This window comes from Chelonoidis abingdonii, chromosome 17 (assembly GCF_003597395.2).
Source record: "Chelonoidis abingdonii isolate Lonesome George chromosome 17, CheloAbing_2.0, whole genome shotgun sequence".
NCBI lineage: Eukaryota > Metazoa > Chordata > Testudines > Testudinidae > Chelonoidis > Chelonoidis abingdonii.
In genome coordinates, this window is record NC_133785.1 from 3155998 (window position 1) to 3176433 (window position 20436).

The 20436-nt window shown below is 38.7% G+C and overlaps 1 protein-coding gene across 2 annotated transcripts in view; it reads left to right on the plus strand.

The window, feature by feature from the left end:
- Positions 1 to 20436, plus strand: part of SYN2 (synapsin II) — a 462636-nt gene that overhangs the window by 431787 nt on the left and 10413 nt on the right. For both annotated transcript variants that reach the window (XM_075073408.1, XM_075073409.1), the window contains exon 10: positions 2905 to 3054. In XM_075073408.1, coding sequence (XP_074929509.1) covers positions 2905 to 3054 — 150 coding nt within the window. The remainder of the gene's footprint in view (positions 1 to 2904; positions 3055 to 20436) is intronic.

The window sequence follows — 20436 nt, forward strand, 5'->3', positions numbered from 1 at the left end:
CTGGGTTCCAATCCCAGTCTCCAACTTTGTAGCTTTAAGCATATTACTGTTCCTTTTTGGGACAAATTCAGTCCTACTACAACTCCTTTGATGTTGATGGATTTACACCAAGAGTGAATTTGTCCTTTTTTCCTCTTTCCCTATCCATGAAATGGGGAGATTACTTTCCTGTCTGGTTGGGGAATGCTGAGGATTAATATATAGTTGATATCTAAGGCAGTTTTTTAAATTATTATAATTGTTGATAAAACCATTAGGAAACTTAAGTACATCACTCAAAAAGAGGGGCCATCATTTTCAAGTGACTACTCATTTTGGGTGCCCAACCTGAGGGGCACCTTAAAGGGGACTGATTGCCAGAAAGTGCTGCACTTCCACTCTCTGAAAATCAAGTTCTTTTTAAAGGTGTCTCGCATTGGGCATCGAGAAGTTCAGGAATTCAGTCACTAGTCATTTCTGACCAAGATTTTCAAATGTTTTGTGCATGCCTAGTAACCTTTCCCCCTCTCACCTCAAAGAAGATGATTGCTAACCCCGAGGAAATAACTTTAAATGGACATTTAGGTGCTACTCCAATGCAACTATAAATAATGATAGTGTTCAAGTGATAACCTGCCTAGAATGAAGGTTGATGCCTGTAGTTATTAATACAATACTGAACTAAAGCCCAGATTTCAACAAACATTCCAGTAAACATTAAAGGCCCTTAGTCTCCACTATATTACACCCCGTTTTATACAGGAGGAGAGAGTCGGGTGCTAAGTTTAAAACCAGCGTATATACTAGTATCATGAGGCTTGTCTCTGGTCTCACAGAACTGAAACTCTGACTTTAGTGGAGTTACTCCTGATCTATTCCTGGGTAAGTGAGAGCAGAATCAAGCACTTGATTTGGTTTACTGTCTGTTACTTTCTCTGGCAAAAATCAGAAAATACAGTTCTTGCATGTTTTGAATGTAGCTTTCCCTCAAAGACACTGTGAGCTAGGAAACAACCTCAGGAATAAACTATGTTAAAACAAATATAGTATTCTGTTTTCCTCATTTCTCCAATTATAACTTATCCACTTATGCATCACGGGAATGTGACAAGGAAGTTTGAAAAATAGACACTATGTACCACTTCAAAAACATTAATGTGAAAAATATATAAAACTTATAGGAGCCTTGAGTGCAAATATAATCTATTTCTGCAATACCATTGAGGTGGCCCAAGAGGGGAACACCATTCCTGTTTTTCTTAGAAAACACCTGCTTGAAACAAATTGTATTTCTTTGTTTAATTTGGGTTTGTTTTAGCAAGCCTCTGAGCTCTGAGGAAGATTTTTGATGGTTGGGGCATCCTTGAGACTTTGTAGCCCTGAAGACCCCAAATCAATAAATTTGGAGCATCTTAATTATAAACAAACAATGCTACTTTCTACCTAATTTTGGGGGTGGAGTGGGTAGGGGGAGAGAACAAAAGTATTTGTAAGCTTCAGTTTGTTACATAGTGACCGTCTCTTGTTTCAGATTAATCATTAATATGATTAGATTTAATATTTTGGACAGTTTCATTCACAAGCTTTTTTAAAGCATCTAATCAATTTGAAAATTCCCAAGCCACCAAACATTTTTTAAAAGGTCATCTGTTATTAGCATCTGTATTGTATGAAATAGCAGCTGGATAGCATAGTTACAAAACATTGTTACACTGAACATAGTAAATTCATTTAGGCCAAATCTTTCCATGAGCGTCCACCACTAGTGTCTGAGCTAGGCACTAGGAGAGGTAGGGGGAGGAATCTTCTCCACCTTAGATGCAGAGCTGCTTCACTTATGCTAAAACTGGTTGCTGGGTTGGCAGTGTCTCTGCAGACACTCTAGTCCACTCCTTCCAAAAATGGCAAAGAACCAGAAGCTCATGCAGTGTAGATCCTCTGGCTTTCCCCCTCTCCCATCTGGTCTATGTGCCACCCTCACTCACCCAGTGTGCTGCCACATGGCGAGTACTCGCAGGAGTTGGGCTCCACACCATATAGGATTCATATTCTCTCCCTCCTCCCTTGTGCAATTGAATCGTACTGATTCTGCAGTGGGGAAGCCTTTCAGACATGCATAGTAGAGGGCATGATTCACTCCTTAGGAAGAATACATCAGGTACAAATAGGATAAAAAAGTGCATTTGTGGAAATACTTTAGTCTGCAAACCCCTACAACATACACAGTACTTTTCAGAAACAACCCTATCAATCATAATAGCATCATATGGCCATGTTTCAGATTTTACATTAACCAATCAGGGCTATGGGATCAAAGTCTAACAGAAAAGCCAGGAAATTCAAGTTTCAGCTCAGCATTTCCCTAGACATATTCCATTAAGAGGATAGGGTTTGAGCCACACAGACCATGCAGGGAAAGAGCCCTTTAAAACATTTAATAACCCAGAATTCACAGGGAAATCTCTCAGATTTCAAGCCCTCCTTAGGGAAGCCTTGTGCCTCTTTATAATCCTTAGTAGGTGCAGTGGTGTAGTTCCCTCAGGAACCATGTTCCCATGGAGTGCCCACACATGGCATCCCCAAGGAACGTCAACATACAGTCACATAGGTATATTGCCTTGGGATTAGAAAGGGATGATACCATGGAGAGTGGCATTTCCAGCTATGAATGGGCTCAGAAACAGCCCACATACAGCACAGAAACTCAAACTCAGATCATATGGAATGGCTTCCAGTATCCAGGAAGGAGATGATGATACTTAAGCTCAATTCCCTTTCGTCTCACAAAAATTAGACCATTTCTACATATTTTTCTCCTTTTTGGAGAACAAACTCGATGAATGACCTGACATTTGCAGACACACACATGGAGTGGGTTTGCTGCAATGCTACATTCTCTAGCTAATCAGATATTGTATATTATAGGTTATGGACTGTGCAATGCCTTTGATTGGTGAACATCAGGTGGAAGACAGGCAACTTATAACTGATCTCGTTGTAAGCAAAATGAACCAAATGTTGTCCAAAACACCTATACCATCTCCTCAGAGACCAACTGCCACTCAACAGCCTCAGGTAAGAAACTTCTACTTTCTAAATACACAATAGGATAATATATATAATAGGGCTGTCAAGCAATTAAAAAAATTAATAGTGATTTTAAAAATATTTGCGATTAATGGCGCTGTTAAACAATAATAGAATACCATTTATTTAAATATATTTGGATGTTTTCTACATTTTCAAATATATTGATTTCAATTACAACACAGAATACAAAGTGTACAGCGCTCACTTTATATTTATTTTTATTACAAATATTTGCACTGTAAAAAACAAAAGAAACATTTTTCAATTCCCCAATTACAAGTATTGTAGTGCAATCTCTTTATCATGAAAGTTGAACTTACAGGAGATGATGCTGCCTGCTTCTTGTTTACAATGTCACCTGAAAGTCAGTAAAGGCATTCACATGGCACTGTTGTAGCCAGCATCACAAGATATTTACTTGCCAGATGTGCCAAAGATTCATATGTCCCTTCATGCTTCAACACCATTCCAAAGGACATGTGTCCATGCTAATGATGTGTTCCTCTCGATAATGATCCAAAACAGAACAGACCGATGCATGTTCATTTTCATCATCTGAGTCAGATGCCACCAGCATACGGTTGATTTTCTTTTTTGGTGATTTGAGTTCTGTAGTTTCCGCATCAGAGTGTTGCTCTTTTAAGACTTCTGAAAGCATGCTCCACACCTCATCCCTCTCAGATTTTGGAAGGCACTTCAGATTCTTAAACCTTGGATAGAGTGCTGTTTTTATCTTTAGAAATTTTACTTTGGTAACTTCTTTGTGTTTTGTCAAATCTGCACTGAAAATGTTCTTAAAACGAACAACACGTGCTGGGTCATCATCCGAGACTGCTATAACATGCAGTATATAGCAGAATGCAGGTAAACCTGAGAAAGAGACATACAATTCTCCCCCAAGGAGTTCAGTCACAAATTTAATTAATGGATTTTTTTTAACGAGTGTCATCAGCATGGAAGCATGTCCTCTGGAATGGTGGCCGAAGCATGAAGGGGCATACAAATGTTTAGCATATCTGGCACGTAAATACCTTGCAATGCCAGCTACAAAAGTGCCATGCGAACGCCTGTTCTCACTTTCAGGTGACATTGTAAATAAGAAGCGAGCAGCATTATCTCCCGTAAATGTAAACAAACTTGTTTGTCTTAGCAATTGGCTGAACAAGAACTAGGACTGAGTGGACTTGTAGGCTCTAAAGTTTTACGTTGTTTTGTTTTTGAGTGCAGTTATGTAAAAAAAAGTGTACATTTGTATGTTGCACTTTCACGATAACAAAAATGCACTAAAGTACTTTGAAAAATTGTTTTTATTTTATTATTTTTACAGTGTAAAACATTTGTAATGAAAAATAATAAAATAAAGTGAGCACTGTACACTTTGTATTCTATGTTGTAACTGAAATCAATATATTTGAAAATGTAGAAAAACATCCAAAAATATTTAATACATTTAAATTGGTATTCTATTATTAACAGTGCAAATAAAACTGTGATTAATCGTGATTAATTTTTTAATCGTGTGAGTTAGCTGCAATTAATCAACAGCCCTAATATGTAAGTTTAAGTCAAGATTTCACTTGCAGTAAAGGATTTGGTTAGAGAATTTCATACAAAAATTCAAAAACGTCTATTCGAAGGCATCCAGCAAGAAATTCTAGAAGGTGTTCTGGAAACAACAATTAACCAGTGTGGATCAAAAGTTATTTTGTGATGTAGTTCTGTGTGCAGGATTGTAGCTATTTAAGTATCTTGATAGCTCTGGATTTGGTATTATTCAGCTGAGTTGCCATTAAGAAAAATGGGGTCCTTATTATGTGGTTATAGGTCATATTCATGCAAAAATATAATGGAGATGATAAACCTATGAGGCACTGCCCTTAGACAGCATTTGGCTTTATTTGAAGATGGAAGCAAGAGTGCTTAATAAAAACATGTGTTATTGCAGAAGATTTTATTGAGATCTATTGACTACAATGTGTGCAAAGTAAATTACATGATCACGTGATCAATGTAATATAATGCAAACCAGGAGAATAACCGGTGATTTCAAAACTGGAATGCACCTGAAGTATATTTACTGTTTCAGTAAGCAGTTGTCTGGACTGAATTGTTAATTTACAGTGTTATAAGAAGGACAGAAATGCATTCAATCTGTTATACATTGTCTAATGCTTTGAGGACAGGAGTTTCTGAGTTCTGATCCTGGATGTGCTACAGATCTGTTTTGTGACCTTGGTTAAGTCTCCTATCTTCTGTGGGCTAGAGCCACAAAATGACTTAGACTCAGCATTGCATCACCTCACTTTAGGCCACCTAACGGAATCCACAGCCGAGTCAGGTGCCTAGGTTCCCCATACAATGAATGCATGGAGAGAGTTAGGTGCCTAATAGGATTCACAAAAGCCAGCACACTGAGGGGGGAGCTATGTAAATTAGCCAATACCAAGTAGAGGGGTATAGCCTAAGAGCCACCCCACAAAAGAAATTAGGCACCTCACGGAAGGTGCCTCCTTCTGCCAAGAGGTGGCAGTCCTGGATTCAAATCCCTGCTCCACATCAGGCAGAGGTGGGATTTGAACCTGGTTCTGCCACATCCTGAGTCAGTGTTTTAACCACTGGGCTAAAGATTTTAAGGAGAAACCAGCATTTTGTGTGAGGTCCAAGCCAGGTGTACATCGAGATGCATACTGGATTGGACCCTGCAGGCAAGAAAGGCAGCCAGGACAATTCTCAGTTTGACTGGGGGTTTAGTGTGTGCTTGGTGCTCAGGGTGTCAGAACTTAGACAGCTGTGCACATGCCCAGAAACAGAAATTTAGGCACCTGCAGAATTAGGGGGCAGTTGAGCAAGGGATTTAAGAATCCAAATTTTGGACTAAGGCACCTGAAGTGGCATCCCTTTGCTGATCTAGTCCTCTGCATCCTCATGTCACTGTCTATGAAAATGAGGATGTTACTTACTTAACTCTTGGAAGTGTGGCAAGGATTAATTCATTTTTGTGCTATGCATTGAAGATGCAAAGTGCTACATAAATGCAAAATATTCTTCCTTTTGAACTCATAGCTGGTAGTCAATGGGATTGATCCTGGCAGGGGTTAAGCAGCCGCAAATTCTGTTGACATCAGTGCGTGGGTAGGTACTCAGCACTTCTCAGTATCAGGCCTAAGTGAACAGTTAAGAACGAGATTGTCTAACTATACTGACAGGACCAATGGTGATTGTTTAAGCAATAAAATGGACCCAAACTGTAGGTTGGGAGTTGCCAACCCTAACTGAAAAGTCTATTTTTAATTCTGAATAGGTCCCACATCAGGTAAACAGCTTTGTGGTACATCTCAAGTAGACCAATTCTTGAGGGAGAGTGACTAATTTGCTCTTCAAATGTATCATCATACTTTGTTAAAAAAAACAAAAACCACCACCATCCCACATAAAGAAGTGGTGTGGCATCTATTTATATTATAGCCACTAGAAACTGAACACAGTGTTTCAACCACATACGATGAATTTCCATCCACTACAACTCAAGCCAGGTTGTAAAGGGCACCTAAAAAAAAAAATAAAGTCACGGAGGGAAAAAAAAATCACTTTAGTACCAAACATGCTTTCTTTCAGGACCAGCAAATTAACCATATATTAAAACACAACAGGCTAATTGAGAAGCATTGCCAAAAGCACCAAAGAGAGATGTCAAATTGACAGAATAAATTAAAAAAGTGTTGTCAGATTAACAGATAGCTTTCTTCCCCTCCCTCCTCCCCTGAAAATGGAGCATTAAATGCTCTCACTGACTTAAAACCTGGTATACCAGTTAGGCACTTGTGCCTAGATTTCAGAGAAGCACAAGGTGTGGGAATGTTTGTGTAAGTGATCACTACTGCCATGTAAGCAAATTGGCTGCTTTTGTACTCAAATTGGGTCTGTTCCTGTATGTAAACACAATTTCACACTCAAAAGTAGGTCCAAAATGAGCATACCCCACAGGCCTCCTTTTATAGAAATCTGGTTCTTAAAGCTCTTGCTACAATAATTAATTTAATTAATTAGATGCATGCACTAGGATCTTTGTTGCAGGATGTAGAATTTGCCATTTTTGTTCCTGTCAGCTATCTTGGTAACAACCCCCTTCCCCGCAGGAAAGCTTCCACTATGCACAGATGCAAGAATCCTAAGACTTATAAAAGGCCTCGCTATAATGGCTTGTGCTCAGAATTATCCTGAAACCTATGGCTGGTGGAAAAGTTTCTATCCAAACTTTCTTCCAACAGAAAGTTGTTGTCAACTAACAATTTATTATTTTATTTTATTTATTTGGAAAGGGTCAGTTTTCCTTGAAATTTTCAAAAAGATAAATTGGGGAGGAGGCCCAAACATTTTTTTTTTTAAATCTGTTCATGGATTTTTAATGCAAAATCAAATTTTCCACTGCAAACTTGAATGAAGGCAAAGAAAAATTTCATTTTCACTTAAAGAGGCGGTCAAAAAAGCAAACAGGATATTAGGAATCATTAAAAAGGGGATAGAGAATAAGACTGAGAATATGTTATTGCCCTTATATAAATCCATGGTACGCCCACTTCTCGAATACTGTGTACAGATGTGGTCTCCTCATCTCAAAAAAGATATACTGGCACTAGAAAAGGTTCAGAAAAGGCAACTAAAATGATTAGGGGTTTGAGAGGGTCCCATATGAGGAAAGATTTAAAGAGACTAGGACTCTTCAGCTTGGAAAAGAGACGACTAAGGGAGTATGCATAGAGGTATATAAAATCATGAATGATGTGGAAGAGAAAAGTTATACTTTTCCCATAATACAAGAACTAGGGGTCACCAAATGAAATTAATAGGCAGCAGGTTTAAAACAAATAAAAGGAAGTTCTTCACACAGTGCACAGTCAGCTTGTGGAACTCCTTACCTGAGGAGGTTGTGAAGGCTAGGACTATAAAAGTGTTTAAAAGAGAACTGGATAAATTCATGGTGGCTAAGTCCATAAGTGGTTATTAGCCAGGATGGGTAAGGAATGGTGCCCCTACCCCTCTGTTTGTCAGAGGATGGAGATGGATGGCAGGAGAGAGATCACTTGATCATTGCCTGTTACGTTCACTCCCTCTGGTGCACCTGGCATTAGCCACTGTCGGTAGACAGATACTGGGCTAGATGGACCTTTGGTCTTACCCGGTACGGCCATTCTTATGTTCTTAAAGTTTCTGGAAGAAAAAAAATTCTGACCCACTCGACTGATAATAGCAGTCTTCTAATTTCCTCTTGCTCTTTGAATAGTCTCAGCTGAACACTTGAGAAATCTTGGGGGTTTTCTAGAATTGTATGAGCTAGCCAGCCAGGAAATTGTTCCATCTGCCAGAGACAACAGCAGCTAAGAATTTTGAGTCAGCAGATGAATAGGGATGTCATGACTGAAAAGTTCATTCTTGTCTGCCCCCATCTGCTGGCAGAAAAGATCTGTACTCACACACCTGGACTGGCAGAACTAGGTTTTGCACCTGATTATTTGAACAGTTCTCCAGGATAACTGCTAATGGTTCTGAGATCGCTTCAGCTAGTTCCTGAAGTACCCTAGGAAGAATTTCATCAGGCCCTGCCAAATTGAATATATCTGAGTTATATAAATATTCTTTAACCCATTCTTACCCTATTTTGGTTTGCATTCGTTTCCTCTTGTTAATATTAATTGTGTTGCATATGTGGTCACAATTTACCTTTTTAGTGAAGACTGACGCAAAACATTAATAAAAGCATTAAATCACCTCAGTTTTCTTCATGTCACCAGTTACTAACTCTCCTTCCCCGCTAAATAGAGGGCCTGTACTTTCTTTCCGCTTTCTCTTACTCCTAATATGAACCTCTTCTTACTGCCTTTTATGTCCCTTGCTAGGTGTAACTCATTCTGTGCCTTAGCCTTTCTGATTTTGTTCCTGCATGCTTGTAATATTCTTTTGTATTCATCCTTAGCAATTTGCCCATGTTTTCACTTTTTTAGGATTCCTTTTTTATGACAATTTATCAGTTTAAATCTGTGTAAATCAGGTTCTGAATCCAAGATAAATGGTACAAAAAGTAGTGTTAATGCAAACCTTCTAACTATTGTATGATAATGAATTATGATAAAATTATTTCAGTGCAGATGCACAAGTGCCACATTACAGTGGCAAATTCTGAGCGTACATTTCTGGGAGTTCAAGTCTATGAAGATTCTATTAGAAAAATGTCAAGACAATCTCAATACAACTCTATTGAGGCCATGTTGCAATATCAACAAAAGTGTTGCTGTAGGATACGCAGCCATTAAAGAAATGGGAAAAAACATACACACTATGTTAAACTGGTTCAGAACATAATATTTTAGACAAGCTTACAAAGTCCAACACACTATAAGTGAAGCTGGCTACAGCATCTTTAATACTGACCTGACTGGGCCTTCTTTAAAAGTAAGGGCCATGAAACAACAGTAATTAAGTGTATGATCAACAGCCCACTAATGAAAAAGCCATTTATCTAACTGTTTTGAAATAGGGGTAGTAGGACCCAGAAAAGTTTTAATCTTTGACAAACCATTCAGACTTTTTAAAAAAATGTTTTCCCCAGAATAAGCCCTTCTGTATTGAAGCCAAGTACAGATATAGAAATTGGATCAAGACCCCCGCCTCAGATTTACGGAACTCCTGCCTGTTTTAATTTCTTTTCATTTTCACTATCATTCTCATGACCTCCTCACTATCCATCCCTTATTCTTCACATGACATATGACTGGCTCAAGAGTGCCGGGGAGCTGGGCTCAGTATTTACTCTAGCTTCTTCATACCAAAAACTATTAGAGAGAGATAACTTAACTGAACTTCACCACCCATAGTGGGACAAGTTTGGGAAAAGGCAATGCTCAAACCAGTTAGCATTGGCTCTATGAAGAAATGGCAAAAGTACATTAGTCAAGTCCACACAATTAACTCCTCTACTGTTCTGTTTCCAGTAGAAACACGGAACCATGATTTCCTCTGTCAGTCATGATTTTTTTAAATTGCAATTCACTTATGTTTAGTAGGTTGTTGGTAATTTGCTTTAATCTATTTGAATGTGAATGTCAGCCTGACACTACAAAAGTTTGATTTGGCTTCATAAAGAACATCTAATTATATAGGGGGGAAATCCTGCGCCCACCTGTGGCGGAACAAGGAAACTTAGAATTAAGTACAGTTGTGCTAAACAGGGGAGACAAGATATGAGTAGCCCACACAAAGGCCTGTGCCAGATGGACCCCACCTCCACACCATTTTCTGCTTAGTCCATCCCCACACACAGTTTGAGTAATGGCAATGGCTGCCTGGGGGAGGAACAAGGCCAATGTTGGCAGATCTTCTTCTACACAAAACCTTCAATCCTTCGACCTACTGCAGCATCCAGACTGTAGTCACAACTACTGAGTATCTCCACAGTCAAGGGAGACCCTTCCATTTTTTTCCACCCTCTGGTACCTGAGTTTGGCCTTTAGGCATTAAGAACATATATTTCTGCCTCTGGGAAGGAAAACCCACCAAATAAGTATACAAATTAAAGGCTAGGTTAAATTGTTCTACAAGAGTAACAGATGATACTGATACTCAAACTGTCTTCCTAAACTGGAGCAAAACTGTCTAGAGTAATTATATCTATAGTAGTAAACAGCAATAACAATAATCATAGAAATGTAGAGCTGGAAGAGACCTCAAGAGGTCATTAAGTCCAGCCCCCTATACTGAGGCAGGACTAAAGAAACCTAGACCATCCCTGACAGGTGTTTGTCCAATCTGTTTTTAACAACCTACTGTGATGGGGAGTCTAGCATTAAGAAGTTTGATTAAAATCATTGTTTACTTCTCTAAAATAATTATGTACCATCTATAAAGAAACCCTGTGCTGTATTTCTGTCTCTCAGTATACCATTTAAAATTGAGGGCAGAAATCTGGGGTATAGTGCAGCTGCTTTGCATTGAACAGCCGGCAGCCTAAAGCTGGTGCAAGCAGAAGTGGGAAGATCGCTCCTGATTTAGATGCATCTTCTGGCGAGACAGAGCCACCATAACATGGCTTCTCAATATCCCTCTGATCCCTAGCTGATGGGATGTTGAGGTTGTTGGCCACAAGCACAACTCAGTTTAGCCTTCACCAGTTCTAAATTATGCCAGAGTACTAGCCTGACATAGTTTGCCCATGATCAAGGGAGCAAAGGCCACCTTAGCTGCATTATGGGCTCCTCAGGTATACTCAGGATTTGGTCCATGCTGTTGCAAAGTACTTCAGTGGAAAGAATCTGCTGGTTCTTGGTTCTGCTGTTTGCCTCTTTAACTGAGTATTTACATTTTTGAGGTCTTTCATCAGGTTACATCATAATTTGACTCAATGGAACTTATCAAAAAACCTTAGGTTGTAGTTTTGATATGATCAATATATTTTCTGTGGGCTAAATTAGTAAACATCATATGTCTCTTTTCTATGGAATTTCTTAAATATGAAAGTTTGCGTGCCCTTTGTGAGCTGCCACTCAGTATATACAAGTGGGAGTGAATACTTACACAAAGTGCATGTCGGTGGACAATTAGTATCCGGGCCTGCATTCTTCTGAAGATGTAGCCTACAGTGAGTAAAGTTCTCTTTCTATTAAAATTTGCTTGACATACTCCTGCCCCAAAAGCAAGTGAATTAGAAGCAGGGGGCATATGCTTTCCAGGTTTGTAGGTCAGCATACAATCTAGACTTCTTGCTAGAAGCTCAGTGAGAAACATTTAAAGCTATGCCCCCAAAAAACGTTTATAAATGATAGAAGCCTCTCTTTTAATTTTTAAAGATTAGAACTCTGCTACAGAGAAATAGTCATCCCTCTGCTGTACTACAGCACTTTTTTGTTATTTAAATTATAGTGACACCTTGTGGTAGTTTTTCATTTTCATGATGGTCAGATGTTATTTACTGTTTAATGAAAAAGGATAATGTGCAAGTACAAATGGGTAAATTACAAAAGTGATATTACAGTAAAAATTAAATTGAGTCTCATGTACATACACTATTACTAAATAACTAAAATGCTACTTATACAAAGGTTTCTAGACATACTCATATTTCCAAAGTCTTTAATTTCCCTTTGATTTGAATATAGGTTAGTTATTCTACATGCACTCAAATGAATGGAGAAAACTTGATTTAAATCAGCCTCTCAGTAACACTATTTTAACTGTGTTCACTTTGTGGGACTACATGAAAAAAAGAAGCCTCCTTTTCAGATCCTAAGCCAAGTTTGCACTATTAAGGATGGCAACATCTTTGTGCTTGCCAACTAAGCAAACCTGATCTGGAAAAAACACATTTTGCTCTGCATGGGTGGACTCACTACACCTGCACAGAGCCGCAGTGAAATCAAGTCTCTCCCTACATGAAGCTCAGTGCAGGATCAGGGCCTAAATGCTAAACCCCAGACTGTACGTTTTTTTTTTTACTGTCATTAGTCAGTAGAACTACACATTAATATAAAATATATTTAGCTAGTGGCAGGCTGTTATTTTCAGTTTCACACTTCAGAATACCTATTTGGCTGTGATCGCAAAGATCCATCCACTTCTACAAGAGGAGGGCAATAAAGCTTAACAGCATTCTTAAGTTCTTTACTGGATCAAGACCTTATGAAAAAAAGTTTCCACGTGTTTTTGCTGTGAGGGTCACCTTCATTAGGAAATGGCCATTTTTGCTAATTAAAAAAAATTACCTACCTTTGGGAAAAAGAGTCAAAGAAATTGTCCCATTTCAAGTTCAGAGAAAAATGTGATAACCATTCAGATAAGAGTAGTTTTGCACTTCACTGCAAATATTTCACATCCCTCTGTTCTGAACTATAGGCTAAGAAACAGTACTGATTTTGTAGCTGCATATCTGAGACATTGAGACTGTTGAACATTAAGCATAGAAGTCTTACAGATGCTCTACCTCTGGCAAGGCACTTATGACAAAAAGCCAATCAGTCCCACTTGATAATCAGCCCCCTTTTTTATTTTATTAAGAGGTGTTAGACCTCTGAACAGTATAATAATTTATAATCTTTTCTAACAGGAAATATGTTGAAGTTACATCCTAGATAATAAGTCTGAACATTTCTGGACACAAAGCTACTGTGGGTATATTTTCAACTATGAAAGATTGTTTATTTTAGCTAGTTATTTCTTCCTCTGGCAGGGAGCTAGACTCAAACTGGGGGAATAGGAGCAGTCTACTTTCATTCACTGCTTAAATCTTTCCTTCAGCACTGCTGTAAGAAACAATAGTGGAATCACCAGCAGAATGGCTTCATTTTCTGATAGCAGAGGGTCTGTGTTTGTCTAACCCTTGCTGTGTAGGAATCTGATTCTCAGTCAGGTCTATGAAATCAGTCTTCTGTATCCTCAGAAACACTTGAGGCATTAATATTGCAAATTAAAGCTAAGTTTTCCAGAACATTCTATCTGTTTCCTTCATTGTTGCTGTCTGTGAGGCAGCCTTGCACCTGAACTCTCACTTAGATCACCAAGGATGGCTACAGAATGACACACTATTTCCCCATGCTAATTTTTCCCTTACTGTTACTCACACCTTCTTGTCAACTGTTTGAAATGGGCCATCCTGATTATCACTACAAAAGGGTTTTTTCCTCCTGCTGATAATAGCCCACCTTAATCGATTAGTCTTGTCAGAGTTGGTATGGCAACACCCATTTTTTCATGTTCTCTGTGTATATATAGATAGATATGTTCCTACTGTATTTTCCACTGCATGCATCCAATGAAGTGGTTTTTAGCCCATGAAAGCTTATGCCCAGATAAATTTGTTAGTCTCTAAGGTGCCACAAGCACTCCTGTTCTTTTTACAAATATCCCAGTGGAACTTATTTAAAAAAAGAGAAAAAAGGGTACTGATGTGGCTCAGTCCAAATGTTAAAAACTAGTCCATTGATAAAATGCAGTTTTTGATTTATTCCAAGCATTTTAACTTGGCTTGACATTTACCTACTCTATTTAAAATATTGAAAATAATAAGTTTATATGCAAAAATAAAAATCCAATATCTTGGGCTTCAGCACCATTTAAAAACAGTGGATATGGTTATATAGAAGTGAGTTAGCATACAGGCATATTGATTGTAGTTCAAATATTAATCTATTTTTATGGATACAATTTTGTCATGGTAAAATTATGCATAATTTATAGCACAGTCACGGTGAAAATAGACGATTTCATGCTACAGTTACAGCAACTACATGGACTCTGCTGCTGTGTATTAACAGTTTGCTAGCTCACTTTGAACTAGACAGAAGTGAACTAACAAACTGCTAATCCGCAGCAGCAAATCAAAACAAACTAATGAACGGTTAATGCACGGCCACAGACTCCATGTGGCAAACTCCACTGTTCTGAGACAGGGGTGATCTTTCACTATCTAATTTAAATAAACAGGTTCAATGACAGCTGAGACCACCATGACAGAATTATATCATTGTCTATTTTGAAATGTCCATTGGGATGCTACACCAGCAGACAGAGTGATTGTTAAGAGACACAGTGGAAAGTATTGCTCAGCTCTTCTGCTTATTTATTTATGGTCACTGATAAATAGGAACTAATGAAGATGCAGCTTGCTGAATATTTATTAACAATGATATCTATATAAACACTTCTTGTGGCTAGCTGAGAGTGTGTCAGTTACTTTAGGGTAAGCAGCTAAGCACTGACAAATGCTTCATTTCCACAGCCTGCTAAGACATAGTGTATAACATAAAAACGGCCTTGTACTAAAAGATTTTAAGTGCCTTTTTTTTTTTTTTAAACATGGTGATATTTAGGTGTATGGGCTGCATTGGGCAAATCTTGAGGATTTTATTCAGGCAAACTTCCATTGACATCAAATAAACACCACCGTATTGTCCAAATAAACACAGAGTAGAATCTGAGCAAGAACCTAGGTACATGGCCTGATATGATTAATTAATTTATTGTATGTTAATCACCATAATGGTTCTTGGAACTATAAATAAAATACTTAGTAAATTTCATAATCATAAACAAGGCCCAGTGGTCCCTGCAAACAGGGAGATCAAAGCTAAATGGTTAGGGGGGAAAGGACTCGTTCTCAAAACATTCCTTGCAGGACATCCTCAAAGACAGTCCCACAGGCAAGGTCATACTCCTGAGAAGGCTCTGCCCTCAATTTGGTAGACAAGCCTCAGTACAGAAGTGGGGCAACTAGACTAATTTCAATTGCCTTGGCATGACATAAAGCAATAATCTTGCAGCTAGTATTATTTCAATAACTAAGCAGAAACAAAATGCTCAATGAAATTGATGGGCAAATATAAAATGTTATAATTAACAATAGATGCTTTCCCCAGATTCCTTTAAGTATAATAAGAATAATTTTCACTTTCTATTCTCACTCACTCAGCATAAATTGGTGGATTATCCCTTTGAGTTCAGTTTTGCAGGATGGCCTTCTCTCTCCTTTTATCTCTGTCTGTCCAAGCAGATGCTGCCTTTTAAAAGTCCTGAAACTGTCACGAACAGAGCAAATGGGTTTGTTCATTAAAGGACAATGAACCTAAGATAGATGTTTGTACTCAATAGTCTTTGGGCTATCCATTCTTTAGTACAGTCTCATATTCAGATGCCTTGTACTTCTGTCACTTGTCTCTCTCACACACACACACACATCCCCACACATATTTATGTAATTAAATTCAGGTTTGGTTGTGTGTGTCTGTGTATTATTAGAGAGGAAGGGTGTGTGAGGTAATATATTTTATTGGACCAACTTCTGTTGATAAAAGAAACAAGATTTCGAGTTTACACAGAGCTCTTCTTCAGCTCTGTGTATTATTCTCAGCTTCTGTATTACCTCACCACACAAGGGGGAGCTCTTTCCCATTACATAGCCTGCATTCCTTCACTATCTATGGGGAATAATTCTTTGACTCAGAGAGACTTGCTTACAGGCCTACTGTGCAACTATATTTTCAATGCCTTTTCATACATTGTACTACGAATATGTCCATCTGAAGCAAGAGTCACAATAAACTATAAAACAGCATTACTTTCTTCCAAGACTCCTCACTAAAAATGGAGAGGAACCATCCAGTTCTAGTGGGATGGGAGAGCTTCATAATTAATTAATTCTTCCTAAACATTTAATATCCTTTTCAGCTGAGGCTTACTCCTGCTCTTTATAGTTTATTTGCCTTGTTTTTAGGGGAGCTGTGTTTAACAGAAGCAAGTCCGCAGGAGCATGTTTGTCTTTAACACTGTTCTATAATCTAATCAGATTTGGATTTTTGGAAATAAAACCCTTTCCAAATTGTGCTCCTAGATAACAGCCCTGCAAAAAACTGAACAGTAATTTTTATTTACATCAGAAGCAGGAAGTCTACCAAACAATCAGTCAGGCCACTGGATGATCAAGGTACCTAAGGAGCACTCAGAAAAGGCAAGCCAGTTCTAGTCACCACATCTCAAAAAAGATACATTAGAACTGGAAAAAGTACAGAGAAGGACAACAAAAACTATTTGGGTATGGAGCAGCTTCCACATGAGGAGAGATTAAAAAGACATGGACTGTTCAGTTTAGAAAATAAATGATACGATAGATGTCTATAAAATCATGAATGGTTTAGAGAAATTGAAAAGGGAAGAGTTATTTACCCCTTCTCATGACTAATAATACATGAACCAGGAATTGCCTAAAGAAATTAATAGGCAGCATGTTTAAAAATGAACAAAAGTAATTATTTCTTCACACAGTTCTCAGTCAACTGGTGGAACTGGTGTTGCCAGGGAATGTTGTGAAGGCCAAAAATGTAACTCAGTTCAAAAAAAAAAAAAATTGATTGTGGATAGGACCATCAATGGCTATTAGCCAAGATGCTCAGGCATGCAGTCCCTAAACCTAAAAGCCAGAAGCTAGAAGTGGACAACAGGAAATGGATCACTGAATGAATTGCTCTATTATGTTCATTCTCTCTGAAGCATCTGGCACTGGTGGAAGACAGGATACTAGGCTAGAGGGACCACTGGTCTGATGTAATATGGCCATTCTTATGTTCAAAGCTTTTATATTTCATAAGAACCAAATGATTTCATTCATTTCTTATATGAATTTTTTCCACACACATTGGCTAGAAAATACGGAGGAATTGTAGACAGGTAACTGGAAGAGATTGTTTAGTAACAACAATAGCTGATCTACATTTTTTCAACTCATGAATTCATCTTGACGATCTCAACCTGCAGATACAGCTCCACTGGGAGCGGGGAGGAATTTAGGAAAATGCAACATGTATAAAATCATTGTGTGTCAGTCTCACTGGCATCAGATAACAATGCTTTCTTACAATAAGAATCTGATTCTGTAGCAAGGCCTGTGGCAACATGTCACCCTGCTTATCTGTTTCGTAGAACTAGTTCTCTTCTGTGGAGACCTCTATAATCAAACCAAAGCACAAAGGTGCAATCCTGCCTGGCTGTTCTAAAGAGTCTCTTCATCCACATTTTCCCTGCAGAGCAGCAGGCAGGATTGCACACTGACATTCAGAACTGCTAGATTGTATGAGCCAGATACCTTCCCCAAGGGCATGCAGTCAATAGGCTCTGGAACATACTCAGCTACCCACTCCCCCTGTTTATATAATACTTTGTGCAGCTTCAGGAGGCAAGATGAAAGTGGCTTCTTTGAGTAGTAAGGTGTGCCCCACCACCTGTCTCTGCAATGTAACTGTAAAGTGCAGTATGCAGTCACACTGCCTTGCTTAATCTGCAGTGAATATACAGTATGGTACTAATGAGTAGCAACCAGTAACAGCCCTGCCATATTCATTATACAGTAAAGTAAAACAGTGAGCAACCATCAGCCATGACTCATTCACAGAGCTGTGGCTGGAAGGTGATAGCCCTGCCACATTCATTATCCAGTAAAGTAAAGCAATCAGTGAGCAACCATTAGCCATGACTCATTCACAGAGCAGTAGCTGGAAGGTGCAGTAACCAGTAGCCTTGCAACATTCACCATACTTAACTATAGCGAAGTCAGGTGCTAAGGAGTCACTTCCCTTAGGCATCTCTGCAGGAGAAGGGATACATTGACTCTGCTGCCCTACAAAGTTCCTACTCTCCTTTAGCATCTAGATGCTCTTGCACTGAATAAGGCTGGTCTCTTTATACTTAAACTACCAAAGTGTGGTGCAGCCCTATTTCCTTTCGAACGTGGAGACACCTATTAAAAGCTCCAGTCATTGCATCAAATAAGCCTACTATACGTGTTCCAATGCTGGTTTTCAAATCCTTCTAAATCAGCCAAATCAAAACCAATTTTCACTGGATACAGCAAACATCTATATTGCCCAAGGGCTATTTCCCTGCCAAATTATAGCCTTTTGCACCCTCCCACTTTGACACTAGCCAGACAATCGCAAAGTCACAAATACATACAAGTATAATATTTTTATATATAGAATGTGATAGATCAAGCATTAGCACAATCTAATCCTAATCCATGGAGTCACAGGGGACAATGCTTTGGAGGACAGCCAGTCTTATCTTCCCCCTCTGCCCCCTAACAGTCTAGGCAATCCATTTCAAGCAAAAAGCATCTATATGTTTCTGTGGGTAGGAGAAAGTGGTACAGAGGCAGCATTCCACCCATTCCAGACCAATGGGATTATCTGACCACTCAAGGGATGCTCTGGCCAAAATTGTTAGCTCATGCTTTTTTAATATATATTATTATGCAGCTAATGCACCTCTCATTACATACACAACTGGGAAGTCACTAGCTTAGAGAGGGCTTTCTTGGGTAAAGCTTGGTGATTTTTTATAAATATATAAAACAAACCAATCTTATTTGAAAAGGGGAGATTCCACAAATAGGCAATTCAAGACTCGATGTTTTTAGTAATATTACAATCCCCCTGTGCTTTGGGTATTCAGTTTCAAATTTAAGTGCAGAAAAAGTAATCAGACATGATATGAGAGTTTTATTCCATTGGAATTGGCATATGCCCCCAAAAGGCATTCATTACCACCTCAATTACTTCACCTCTGAGGTATTCATAGCTATATCAAGCACTGTACACACGCACACACACACACACACACACACACACACATTAGATATTAGACCAGCCATTTTCTCTCTTTGGCCCTAGGCATCCAAGCAATGGGCTGTTTTGAGCCATTTTACATAAGTTATCTGGAATTCCATAGCCCTGATTTCAGACAGGTCTAGACTAACTATTGGATGGGTTTGAGATCCAAAAGTTCGATGTACAAGATCTTGTTTGTGCTAAGAGAAAAACTGGCAACAGATTTAGCTTCTAGCCTGGCGGGCAAGTATAAGAATATTAGGAGAGAAGAATAGATCTTCAAGACAGGTCTAGTCCCTGTAGGTTTCTGCTCACAGGAATTAGATTTTGCACAAGGAGTTAGAATGCTTGCAGTCGTATTAGTAGCATACCACATTAGAAAGGTGAGAAATAACCGGCTGTCGATGATTTACCAACCACTGCAGTTTTAAAGGGAAGCCTAGCGTTTATTTAGAAGCATTGGCTCAAAAAGCAACCAAGTATGGAGTTAGAAGACTCTGGATTCCCAGCCTGTTTTTAATATGAAAGGCTCTGTGTGAGAGAGAAGCAGACTCCTGAAAGGGAACAGATTATTGCAGTTCACTGAAAACCCAAGAGTCAAATTTCTCAGTTTAGGAATATAGGGTGAATTAGGCCTTTTGGAGTCAGCCTGGTGGGTTAGCAAACAAAATTTAGCCATGTGATTGGCCTAGAGAGTGGGTGAGGTTTCCAAGCACTAGGTGATATTTGGTGAAGAATGGATGTGTGGGTGGAGGAACCAGGACAGCTGCAGTCAGTAAATAGAGTGAAGCAATTATAACATCAGTAGGAATGTATGCAGGGGCTTTGAAACTTCAGAACTGCCAAGGTAGGGCATGCATTAGAAAAACTTGAGTAAGAGCGAAATGCTAGCAAGTTTTCTGGAAAGCTTCATTTAAGATAAAGGCTTTTCCTTGTAGATGGGGAGATATATAGGGAGGTGGACTGCAGAAATACTGGTGGTGTTGTGACAAGGGAGTTGGATGTGATCTGATCTGTGATTAAAACCAAAGCCCTGACAACATGCAAACAAATTGCAGCTCTACTTTAGCCTGCATGTATGGAAATGACTAAGGACCTACAGATATTCTGTTTAGAATTCATAGCTAGTTTTACATATTGAATCACCAGCTCCCATTTTCTTTTCCTGTAAATAAAAGACTGGATTGTTCTCCTACACACAACCACTTACCTTAGGTTAAAAAATAAACAA